Here is a 12,455-nt window from a genome sequence, read left to right as displayed (position 1 = left end):
GATAACAATGAGGTTGGAAAAAACCTCTAAGATCCCAAAGTCCAGTGGTCACCACTGAACTGTGTCCTCAGGTGCTACATCCACACATTTATTTTGAACACTTCAGGGATGGTGACTTCCTTAAGCAGCCTATTCCATGCCTTGACAACCCTTTTAGGGAAGAATTTTTCATGATACCCAACCTAAACCCCTCCTGGTGCAACCTGAGGCTGGCTTATGTCACACTGAGTTTTTATTTCTCAGTGTTGTAAGTGCACTGAGATATTTGTGCCTGCCCTCTTGCTCATTTGTAGATGAAGCCTTTTCTCAAGGACTAAACTGAGTCTCTGACCAGCCCAAATGGCTCGGCAGAGTCCATGCTGTGGATGTCTGTCCTTGCCATGCCTTGGTCTAGCAGTGCTGCCCAGGAAAGGCTCCCTCTTTCCTCAGCTTCTGTGACTGGTACATTATGACAAGAATCAGCATTAGCAAGGGAGAAGTAAAACTGTTCCAAGCTTCTGTTTTAAATTCCCTGTGATGTAAAACATGCACTTTAGCTGAACCCTCTTTTAGAAAACCACTTTCATCTAGCTGATAAGAAAAGCCTCCTTGTCTTTGTCAGAGACCTGCTCTCCAGCTGACAGGTGGAATGTGTGTATGGTTTTGATGACTGAGTTATTTTCCTTTTTTTTTTTTTTTTTTGTTCTCAAGAAACTCCTTTAACTAATAGATGAATAGATGTGCTGTCTTTCCAGTGCTTGATGATAACTTGCACTGCCTCTCTTTGCACAATTTGCTGGCAGCCAGCTTATGCTGTAACTCTGTCAGTGTAGTGATGCAAATGAAATCAGTGTTTCCTCCAGTGGTCTTTGCACCAGGAGGGTTAATGGTCCTTCCAGCATGATTTCAGCAGATTTTTGTCTTGCTATTAATCCATGTACAATGCTGCTATGTGAGAAGTCATGTAAGTGGCTACTCGGAGACTTTCAGAAACATTAGAATTTGATGTTCTTGTGATGCTGCAGAAGTGATCTCTCTGTAAGACACTGCTGCTTCTGCCTCCAGCATATAAATCCAGAGCCCTTGGTCTCAGCTGAGCAATACTGTGCCATAAACCAGCAGTGACTATAACTGAGCAGCACTGTTGTGTGACCTGAATGCCATTTCCACTTGGCAATTGTCCTGATCTGCTGATTCACTCTAAAACTGAGCAGCCTGGTCTAGTGCAAGGTGTCCCTGCCCATGGCAGGGTTTGGAGCAAGATGTGCTTTGAGGTCTCTCCCAACACAAATTGTTCTGTGATTCGATGAAAATCTGGCAGATGGTGATTTCTGACCCTCAGTCTCCATGGGGCTCTTCACAGCTCTCTCTCATTGGATGGATGATGCTTTAAAGAGTTGTCACTGGTAATGTATCAGTGGATAACAAAAATACTGCAGTGGACTGTGGGTTTCTGTTGTTCTCTAGGCTTCCTTACTCAGTAGTAAGAGTCATGCTTCAAGTGTTCTCTCCCTGTCTCCTTAGTCCATCAACGTGGCCATCAAGAGCAAGATTCCCTGTGTGGTGGTGGAAGGCTCTGGGCGCATTGCTGATGTCATTGCGAGCCTGGTGGAGGCTGAAGGCACTCTTGCTTCCTCCTGTGTCAAGGAGAGCCTGCTCAGGTTCCTGCCTCGCACCATTTCCAGGCTCTCAGAAGAGGAGACCGAGAGCTGGATCAAGTGGGTGAGTGTGGGGTACTGTGGGAGGAGGGTAGAGGGAGCAGCTGGTGACTTCCATGTCAGGGGTGTTGTTATCTGGTGATACCTGCGGAGTGTGCAGGGCTCCTTGCCACCTTATAGCTGTGCAGGTTTAAAAAAGGAAAATTCTGAATCTACAGGGATTGGAATAAAAGCCTGGGGGGCTGCAGTCAAGTCAGCATGTGTCTAACCACAGGAAAGCTGAGAAGGTTCCAGAAGGATCTCTTCCCTGTAGAGTGTGGAGCTGCTGAAGGCAGGGTTCTCTGTCTAGCCACAGCTTCTGCTGGGCTGCTTTGGAGTGTGCCTCCTCCTGCATCAGAAATGGATTTTTTGTCTTCTATGTGCTAAAATGAAATTAACTCTACAAGGCTTCATTATGTGAGAAATTATCTGGTTTTGACAAAGCACAAGGAGGTAGAGGCTCTTCTCTAACAAACTGCTCAACATAAGATGAAACTTGTGCTGTTACAATCTTTTCTACTTTGAGAGTCGCTTCTAATTACTGAGATTATATCTTCTTGTTAAAGATGATCTACATAGGGGAATCACAGTTATTTGCTGTATGTTCAGAGGATAATTAATGTTGTCCTTTGGTGACTTTAAAATCAAGCTCATTATCTACTTCTATTTGGACTTGCTGAAATTTGTTAAAACCCAGGACTGATGAGAAGCAGCTTTGCTACGATGTGGTGGCAATTTTTTTTAAAGGATCTCAAAGATCTGCTACTAAACAGCCTTGATAGCTTTGAAACAGAACTTTTTTTTTTTGGTAGATCAAAGAAGTCCTTGAGAGCCCTCATTTACTGACAGTGATCAAAATAGAAGAAGCTGGAGATGAAATTGTGAGCAATGCCATTTCCTTTGCCCTGTACAAAGGCAAGTAATTGTTTTTCTGGATTTGTTTGGGGATTTGAAAATAAATGGAAAAGGGAGGCTATTTATTCTCTAGAACAGGTTTCCTTAGAGCTGTGCCATCTCCCTAGAGCTCAGCTCCTGCCACAGTGTGGAGCCTGTGTTCCTCTGAAGGGGTGTGGGCAGGCCGCAGCAGCAGTGTGGGATCTCTCAGTGTGGGCAAGATCCAAGCCAGGTAATTGGGAAGGCATTTTGGAGAGCCTGGGGATGCTGGTAGGGCCCCACTGGGAATCCTGCAGAATTTCTCTTGTGTAGAGGGTGCAGGACTCTGAGGAGCCTGACAGCAGAATTGTGCTGATCTTGGTTTTGAGGCGCTCCTGGCAGCTCCTCTGTGGCCTGTCTTGGATATAAATGTATCCCTGAGCCTCCAGAATCCCCCAGCCCCCAGCTGGGAAGAGGCGCATGAATCTGGAGAAGGCCACTTGGAAGGATCTTGTCCTGGTAGTGTGAGAAGCAGAGATGATAAATATGCCTGGTCTTTACCCAGAGGCTGTTCCTCCTCTGCAGCTTTCAGCACCAATGAGCATGACAGGGATAACTGGAATGGGCAGCTGAAGCTGCTGCTGGAGTGGAACCAGCTGGACCTGGCCAGCGATGAGATCTTCACCAATGACCGAAACTGGGAGGTACAGCCCCCGTCTGAGTGAGTGCAGGGAGCTGTGGGAGGGACACATCCCAGCAGGAACCACTCTCAGCACCTCAGCCTCTGTGTTAAGAGAGTGTCTGTGGCTGCTGCACTGAGTGTCCCCTTCCATTCAGCCTGGAGAAGAGGGGGTCAGACCTCCTTGGGAGCTGCTCACAAAGGACAGCTCTCATCTCTGCTTACTGTGACAGGGACAGGACCCCAGGGAGCAGCTGGAGCTGTGTCAGGGCAGCGTCAGATCAGGGAAAGGCTCTTCCCCCAGAGGGTGCTGGGCACTGCCCAGGCTCCCCAGGGAATGGGCACAGCCCCGAGGCTGCCAGAGCTCCAGGAGGGTTTGGACACTGCTCTCAAGGGTGCACAGGGTGGGATTGTTGGGGTGTCTGTGCAGGGCCAGGGGTGTTGGACTTGATGATCCTTGTGGGTCCTTTCCAACTCAGGATATTCCGTAAAGCCATGATCCATCATCCATGATGATCCATTCTATGATCACTGGTTGCAGAGGTGATCTGCCCATGCCAGAAATGTTCTGGGCTAGCCAGCCAAGGCAGTTGTGTACAGAAAAAAACCTGATTCTGATGAAAATGTGTCAGTGGCCGTGTGTCAGGCCTTAGATAAGATTTCATGTCTCACATGATCCCTAACATTTGTTTTTCCATTTCTTCCAGTCTGCTGACCTCCAGGATGTGATGTTCACAGCCCTGGTGAAAGACAGGCCCAAATTTGTCCGGCTCTTCCTGGAAAATGGCTTGAATCTGCGCAAGTTCCTCACCACAGAGGTCCTGAGGGAGCTGTACACCAACAACTTCAGCAGCCTGGTGTTCAAGAACCTGCAGATAGCTAAGAACTCCTACAACGATGCCCTCCTCACCTTTGTGTGGAAGATGGTGGAGGATTTCCGGAGAGGTTTCAAAAAATATTACAAAAACAGCAAGGATGAGACGGAGATAGAGCTTTCGGTGAGTGATGAGCAGTTTGATCCTGCTGTAAATGAGGTTATCTGGACTGTGGTGCTTAAAGCAGGAAGGGCCTTTTATGCAAATATTCTTTAATGCCAGCTTCAGGAAAAAAAGGGAGGTTGATTCTCCCTTGTCAAATACGAAATTTAATAGAAATATTAAATATAATCTAACTCACAGTAGTGTGTGACAACTGGCAGAGAGCTGAGAGAAGGGATTGGTGGGGTGGCTGTGAAAGGAAGAAAATACAAAAGCAGGAGAGTCCAAGCTCGGATTTGTTCCAGTTGAAAACATTGGCTGAGCTTAGATCCGAGTTCTGCTCTCTTTCAGGAGGAGTGTCCTATCACAAGGCACCCATTGCAAGCTCTGTTTATTTGGTCAGTCCTTCAGAACAAGAAAGAGTTGTCCAAAGTCATTTGGGAACAAGTAAGTTCTCCTTAATTCCTCTCTGCTATTAGTGCAGTGGAGTTCTGTGTCTTTGGTTTATTGGCCTTTGAAGGCTCCACATGCAGCTTCCAACATACCACCACAAGAGATAATTGCTAGATGACTCCCAGTAGGTTTTACCCATTTTGTGTCTGGGTGTGGACTTCATACTTCCCTTTCCTAAGGCTATGTGTGAGTCAGCAGTCAACATCCATTGTGTGTTGTCATCTGTGCTTAAGCTGGGATGCCGAGTTCCCACCCGTTCCACAGCATGGATGGGTTCTGGTTCCAGGTGTTTGATGGAAATACAGTTTCTAATTTGGATTAGACAGTAATTTAAGGATTGTAGAATCAAATAGATCATTCTGGACTGGAACTGAGAAGCTGCAAAATGGAGGATAATTTTTAAAGGATTCCTGCCTGTGGTAGGGGATTGGGATGAGATGGTCTTTAAGGTCCTTTGCAACCCAAACCATTGTGGTTTCAGGATCATGTTCCCTTCTCAGAGGGATTTGCGTGACTCTCTCTCCACAGACCAGAGGCTGCACTTTGGCAGCCCTGGGGGCCAGTAAGCTCCTGAAAAGCATGGCCAAGGTGAAGAATGATATAAATGCTGCTGGTGAGTCTGAGGAACTCGCTAACGAGTATGAGACAAGAGCAGTAGGTAAGTGCCTGCTCTGTGAGCCCTTTAGAAATGTAGTGGGAAGGGTGAGACCAGGGAATTAAAAACTAGATATCCAACATTAAATACATTTTTAATGTCAACATGTGATTTTACTTCTTGGAAATTCCTTCCACACCATTTGTTCCCCGTAGACATTTTGTTTCATGTCTTAAGAGCTTGGTTTCAAAAGATGGGTGTTGTGAAGTGCGTTTTTTTTGGGGGTGTAGAGAATTGCTTTATGGGGAAGAAAAGCTACTTAGCTCTACTGGCAAGGCTGAAGAGGGGTGCCCACAAACAGGAAGGAGAGTATGGAAAAAGGGAAAATTCCACAAGTACTGGTAGTATTCATGTTGGGAAAAACCATCTTTCAGATTTCTGGGAGTGCTTTTGGGAAGTGAGAACAATTCACGGGTAAAAAGTAGATTGATGATTCTGTGACTTTATAAGGACCAGCTCAAGGCCATGCTGGAAATGCTGGAAATATCTTGCTTGTTTCCAGAGAGTATCTCCTATTCCACAAACCAAAAAATGCTTAAATAAACTTTTAAAAAGGTATGTGCATCCCTCAGGTCTGATGATTTAGCAAGACACTAAGGAGTGAACAGTGCCTTTCCCAGTGAAAAAGCATCAGATCCTGACTTTTTCAACTGTTAATTTTGGACTGACTATAATTCATTAGATCTGTGTCGAATTTAACAAAAGAGGATGAAACCTGTAGATTTGCTGAGTTATTTAAGGAAATTAACTTTTTAAACTCAATTTTTTAGTGCAGAACTAAATGCTCTGTGTGATTTAGTGTTAGTTTTCCATCCAGACATGAATTTTGTATCAAAAGTTGAAGATGTGCAAGTGGGGTTGTAAAGGGATGCACAGTCATTCTGCAGTGCTGAAAACATGAAAAGGGTTCTTGTCTGCGTGCTTTGATATTACAAACCTTACACTGATGATATTTGCACCCAAGTTGGTGTGGGATTGAAACTGGAGCTCAGTGTGGAGCTGCTTCTTTCCTCCAGAGCTTTTCACCGAGTGCTACAGCAACGACGAAGACCTGGCTGAGCAGCTGCTCACTTATACCTGTGAAGCCTGGGGAGGGAGCAACTGTCTGGAGCTAGCAGTGGAAGCCAGAGACCAGCAGTTTATTGCCCAGCCAGGTGTGCAGGTAATGGCAGTGAAGGAAAGGAGTGCAGGTCACTGCACCTCTTGTGCTCTAACAGGGCATGTGGCTCCTCTAGCCACAAATGTAAATCAGGAGGAAAAAAGTCTTGCCTTGGGGCTATAAATCATAATGAACTGGGTAATAAATACTGCCTGAGGTGATTTCTGCTTTGGGCATGCATGGTGTGGATGTAACACCCAGCATGGATGAGCACTGCATATAATGCAATGGTTTATAAGTGTTTCATCAATCAGGTCAAGTCCTGCTCAGCCTCATTTTTAGCTCTCATTATGCAGGTGGAGGATGGCTGCCCTAAGGAGCCAGCATGTTGTTACTGATGCAATCTAGTATTTTGATTGAAATTTCAACGTTTGGGGTTTATTTTTACCAAATCAAATGTTCTAAAATAGCATTCCTAGTTTATTTTGTTGCTGTTAGACCAAATGAGGGTGTTTCCTTCTTCCCTGCAGAATTTCCTTTCCAAACAGTGGTATGGAGAGATTTCAAGAGACACTAAGAACTGGAAGATTATACTGTGCCTGTTCTTTTTCCCTTTAATAGGCTGTGGTTTCATCTCATTCAGGTAATCAACTGACTTCTCATTAGTGGGAAAATTTTCAGAGGGAAAGCAAGTTAATTAATTGTAGAATCTTAGAGCAAGTTAGGCTGGCTGGAGATCATCCAGTCCAACGCTGTGCTCAGACAGGGACAGCTGGAGCAGGTTGCCCAGGACTGTGTCTGGTCTTGGATGCCTCCAAGGGTGGAGACTCTACAGTGACTCTGGGGAAGCTGTTCTAGTGTTCAGTCAGTCCTAGATAAAGGTCTTATAAAGCCAAATGAGCTTTTGACAGTTTGTGTTTCACTGCTCTTGGATTTAAGATGATAGAATCATAGGATGGTTTGGGTTGGAAGGGACCTTAAAGCTTACCTTGCTCCAACCCCTGCCATGAGCAGGGACACTTTTCACTATCCCTGGTGTCTCCAAGGCCCATCCAAGTTGGAAGATGTACCAGTTTACTGCCTGAGGGCAGTAGATGCAGGATGTTCTTACCTCTAGAGTAACACCATGAGCTAGACTTTGCACCCTTCTCTCTTTCACTTTGAACGTTTCCAGGCATAAAAGCTCTGCTTTTCCCTCTTCTAATTCCTCAGGAAAAAGCCTGTGGAGAAGACTAAGAAACTCTTCTTATATTATGTGTCTTTCTTCACCTCCCCCTTTGTGGTGTTCTCCTGGAACGTCATTTTCTACATTGCTTTCCTGTTGCTCTTCGCATACGTGCTGCTTATGGATTTCCAGAAGGAACCCACGGCCCTGGAGATCATCCTATACGTGCTGGTCTTCATTCTGCTTTGTGATGAAGTGAGACAAGTAGGCAGCGCTTGCAACCCCAGAAAGTTTAGTGTCAGAGCCACAGCCTTGTGGTTTTTCCCCTCTAAGGCAGTGCAGGCTGGTGCTCAGTGGAACCAATTCCTAGCAGAGATGCTCAGGCAGCTCAGGGCTCAGTGAGGGATTTTTTCCTCTGATGATTCCTGCTTGTGACCCTGTAGGTGCAGTGTCTGTGCACCAAGAGGATAAACTGATGTCAGTGCAGATGTTTCCCTGGAATGCTTGGCTTGCCAAGGTAGTTGATAATAAAGGGTTTGATTTTAGCACATTTATCTTGGTGCATACCTTTAGATTAAGTCATTCCTTCCTCTCTCCTCTACATTTCACCCCCTTTATTTTTTATTTTACCAGTAAGCCACGTGTTTTTATGCATTTCTATTAAGCTTTTAATCATCTATATGGTTTTTACTGGTTTAGTGTAGTCTCAGGGACCAGCTTTGGGTTACCTGTGGTGTGGGAACAGCATGTGGGACTGCCTGTATAGCTGGCCACTTAGCTGCTATCTCCTCCTGACTTGATGTGGAATCTGGTGGGTTTGGGGCAAGCTGGTCTCTGCCAGTCTGTGATCAGAGCAGTGGGAGCTGCTGGGGGAGTCAGAAGAGCAGTGGGTGTGGGTTTGGTGCAGTGCTGCTTTCTGACTCTCCTGTAGGGCCCGAGTCACCTCATTAGTGTTTGTGGGTGATCTGCTGGATCATCCCACCCTGAAAGAACGGTTTTTACGTGAGCGCAGATGACATTTCTGATGCTGCTGTTATTGTGGTCTTTTCCCTTTTTAATAGTCAAGGTGGAAACCTGTTAATGGCTTTACTTGCTAAGAAAATGGGGGAAAAGTAAAAGACTTTTTTTGCCACAAAAACACTAATGGAGTGTTTGTTTCTGCTGATTTAGGTTCTGGTGTCTCTGGACCTGTCCTTGCACATCCTGTGTATACCCAGCAAAAGCCCTGGGGAAAGCCTTAGGGATAGAACCCTTATTTTCCTAACTATGTCCCTTTTTCTCACTACCCTGAGCAGGTAGAACTGCTGCAGTTCCCATTAGTAACTGGTAGCCAGACTGTATCAATTTGGCAGTGGAGGCAGCTAAATTTGAAGATTTAAAGTTATCTGAAGGCAGTGTTCTGGCTGCAAAGCTGTTTTCCTGAGGAGGAGAAATGGAGCAGAATGCAGAGCAGTGTCCCAGTCCTCTAAACTTCTCAGGAAAATTCCTCCCTGGCTTCCTCTGAGATAGGCCATGTGTACATTGGTCTAACTCTGCATCAAATTTATGTCTGTGGCCTTTATATTTAAAGGAAAAAAACCACTGTATCTCAGATTTTGTTTTCACACCCAAGGCAAGGTCAGAGCAGCTTGCCTGCGGTCCCACTGTAGCTGCTGCAGTTGGATAACCAGTTCTGGGGAGAAATCAGCCCTTGGTCTGCAACAATCTCTGAACTGTAAGCCCTGCTTTCCCTTCTGGTGGTCCCAGGGATCTGTAAGTAGCTGGAGCTGCTCCCTGTCTTGTTTAGAGCTGTCATGGCCATAGTGAGATGGGAGAGGCCTTTTCCCTGTTGGCTCCTTAGCTACATGGAGGGTAGCCTCCAGCCAGGTGAGTGGGTAGAGTGGTGGGGTGTGAAGAAAAGCCCTGTTTTCTCCAGTGGAGAAAGAGTCTGGACAGAACCTCTGTGCACTTTTAGCTCTGAGCTTGGAATTTGGAGGACTGACCTGTACCTCAGTCCCAGATGTTTCATTCAGGGAGCTGCTAGGCAGAGACAGCACCTAGGAGAAAACACCATTTGATTTCTGTTTGCCATAGAAGTACTAAGGGCAGAACTGCCTTCCTTGCATATGCCAGTTGGATGTTCATTGAGCACAACTCTTCAAAGATTTGATTATTTCAATGAAAATTGAAATTAATTATGATTGGGGGTGCAGTTTATTTCTCCAGACCTTGCAGTAGTTTGTCCTGATTAAGCTTCTTGTCCTTATGAGTCACCTCTGAATTTACTCCAGAAGTTGGTTCTTGTACTAAGGATCCAGGCTGCTGTGCCAGTCAGTCTGGGAATGGGCAGGGATTCTCACTAGACTTGCAATTCAGAAATAGAGAGCTATGTAATTAGAAGAATAAATTAAATCTGCATCTTGGTTCCAAATCATGGGCATGTAGCCGGGGGCAGATTAGTGAATGTGTTCTGTGAAGGGAGAGAAGCCAGGATGCATCAGCTACCCTTGCACTGTGACCCCCCCTCCTCCCACAGTGTTGCCTGGGTCACACCAAGACCCAAGAAAGCAGGCTGCCAGTAACTTGTGGCGTTGCTGGATACGTTAAACCCCTCTTCCTGGGGAAATTGAAAGCCATCTGAACTCTGGTGTTACCTTTGTGTGACAAAAAGTTAATTGGGCAAGGGAACTGTGCTGTGTGGGGGTTACTGTCTGTTCTTTTCTCTTCTCAGTGGTACATGAACGGCAGCAAGTATTTCTCAGACCTGTGGAATGTTATGGATACCCTTGCAATCTTCTACTTCATAGCAGGGATTGTGTTCAGGTGAGTAATGCCTTCTCTTATGTCTGTGTTATGGCTTTGCTTCCTTGGTGGGGTTTGGCTGCAAACTGTAATGAAATTTTGGGGAGCTATGTGTTCATGAAATTCTCTTTATGAAGGCCCCAGTACTGACAAGTGTTGACTAAAAAAAACCCAAAAAACATGATGGGGTGAGTTAAAAACCTTGGCAAAGAAATGATGAAAAAAGCACTTTCCAAAGCAATTGTTCAGTCAGCTGTAGCTTAGTCCTTGTTGCCTCAGTGTAATGTTCATCCTCCCCAACAGCAGTGGAGCAGCTGTTGCACTGTGGTGGTTTCAGAGGGCTGTGGGAGTAGCTGCAGGTACAAATTTCTTTGCTGTTAATAGCATTAGGATAAGGGAAAAACACAGGGATGATGCATGTCAGGAAGAAAGGTGTAAAGGAGGTGTACATTAACCATCTCTGTCACCTGTCATTAGGTGGGGGAGGCCACAGGGCCCTGGGTAGCTGTGCTCTGCTTTCCAATTACTCACTTTCCACTCTCCATTTCAATGTTTCAGTGTGTTTTAACCTGATTTCTGCATGGTTCACCCAAGGCTTCTCTTTGTTTTCTTTTGCTGTCTCCATCAGGCTTCACTCTGATGAAAGCTCTTGGTATTCCGGGAGAGTAATTTTCTGTTTGGACTACATAGTTTTTACCCTGAGGCTCATCCATATTTTCACAGTTAGCAGGAATCTAGGACCCAAAATTATTATGCTGCAGAGGATGGTAAGATTCTGGCAGCTATTCAAGAGAGTCTAAATAAATGATGTGACACTTTTTTTTCCCTTCCTCCTTAAGAGTGAAATAACAACGTTCTGATGATGGCAGCAAGTTAAATCTGCTAAACAGGATGAATTAAGGTTTAAATGGGACCTAATTAAGAACAGGGCATTTTTTCTGTGTGAAGGGAAAGAATAAAGATCAGGCTGAAGAACAGCAGAGGAAATTTGCTTTCTGGTAGCTTTTGTCTTCCATGCCTCAGGCATTTCAGTGGTATTTCTGTTGCTGCCATGAGTTTTCCCCAAAGGAGACAGTGATAATAGATGGTACAGCAGGAGGATTTTGGTCCTCCACTACATCCATCCCACGAGTACCTGAGGAAGAGGGTGGTGAGGAGCCTCTCCTACAGTGCTAGAAATTCATGAAACCATTAGTCAAAGTGTCTGGGCTCTAAATGCTGCTTGGAAGCCACCCAGAGTGGCAATTCCAGAAGCTTTCACCTCATGGAGTGAGGTGAGGTGAGCCACAGTCCTTGTACCTGGTTCTGGCTTTTGTGGAGCCTGTTTAATGCCAGGAGGATATTCTGTATTCCAAAACATACCTTGCTGTTATGGTTGCATAAATATTTTGGAAGTTCTCTGAATGGGAGTGGTCAATTATTAACATGTGTGTTGGTGAAATTAGCAGCAGAAAAGCTATCCATGTGTGGCTTGCAGCAGACCTGCAGTGGGGCACTGACTGATGCCTGTTGTCCTTTGTCAGATGATAGATGTCTTCTTCTTCCTCTTCCTCTTCGCTGTGTGGATGGTGGCCTTTGGTGTGGCCAGGCAAGGCATCCTGAGGAAGAACGAGCACCGCTGGGAGTGGATCTTCCGCTCGGTCATCTACGAGCCCTACCTGGCCATGTTTGGCCAGTACCCTGATGACATTGATGGTATTCATCTTCTGGGGACGTCTCTCCTGAGTGGGGGAAAGGCTCTGTCCTTCTAGAGGTTATCCAGCGCTGTGCTGACCTCTTGCCTCCAAGGGACAGAGGAGGTCACAGGGATGAGGGCAGGAGCTGGGGTTGAGCCCAGCAGAATGAGGAGCTCACTGTCTGCTCTCCCCTCTCACCCTCTCAGGTACCACCTACAACTTTGACCACTGCACTTTTTCTGGGAACGAGTCCAAGCCCTTGTGTGTGGAGCTGGATGCCAACAACCAGCCTCGCTTCCCCGAGTGGATCACCATTCCCCTGGTGTGCATTTACATGCTCTCCACCAACATCCTGCTTGTGAACCTGCTTGTGGCCATGTTCGGGTGCGTAACAAAGGAGCCACGGCTTCCTGGTCATCTC

General features: G+C 45.9%; 1 protein-coding gene across 1 annotated transcript in view; it reads left to right on the top strand.

The window, feature by feature from the left end:
• TRPM8 (transient receptor potential cation channel subfamily M member 8) overlaps positions 1 to 12,455 on the top strand; it is a 36,266-nt gene that overhangs the window by 14,271 nt on the left and 9,540 nt on the right. The window contains exons 9-21 of the mRNA XM_033065381.1: positions 1,504 to 1,701; positions 2,489 to 2,591; positions 3,135 to 3,253; positions 3,936 to 4,226; positions 4,557 to 4,652; positions 5,187 to 5,316; positions 6,330 to 6,475; positions 6,943 to 7,055; positions 7,625 to 7,841; positions 10,288 to 10,379; positions 10,987 to 11,125; positions 11,882 to 12,053; positions 12,241 to 12,418. Of these exons, the coding sequence (XP_032921272.1) occupies positions 1,504 to 1,701; positions 2,489 to 2,591; positions 3,135 to 3,253; positions 3,936 to 4,226; positions 4,557 to 4,652; positions 5,187 to 5,316; positions 6,330 to 6,475; positions 6,943 to 7,055; positions 7,625 to 7,841; positions 10,288 to 10,379; positions 10,987 to 11,125; positions 11,882 to 12,053; positions 12,241 to 12,418 (1,994 nt within the window). The remainder of the gene's footprint in view (positions 1 to 1,503; positions 1,702 to 2,488; positions 2,592 to 3,134; positions 3,254 to 3,935; positions 4,227 to 4,556; positions 4,653 to 5,186; positions 5,317 to 6,329; positions 6,476 to 6,942; positions 7,056 to 7,624; positions 7,842 to 10,287; positions 10,380 to 10,986; positions 11,126 to 11,881; positions 12,054 to 12,240; positions 12,419 to 12,455) is intronic.

This window comes from Catharus ustulatus, chromosome 7 (genome assembly GCF_009819885.2).
Source record: "Catharus ustulatus isolate bCatUst1 chromosome 7, bCatUst1.pri.v2, whole genome shotgun sequence".
In the NCBI taxonomy this organism is placed as follows: domain Eukaryota; kingdom Metazoa; phylum Chordata; class Aves; order Passeriformes; family Turdidae; genus Catharus; species Catharus ustulatus.
This window is presented reverse-complemented; position numbering and strand designations above follow the sequence as displayed.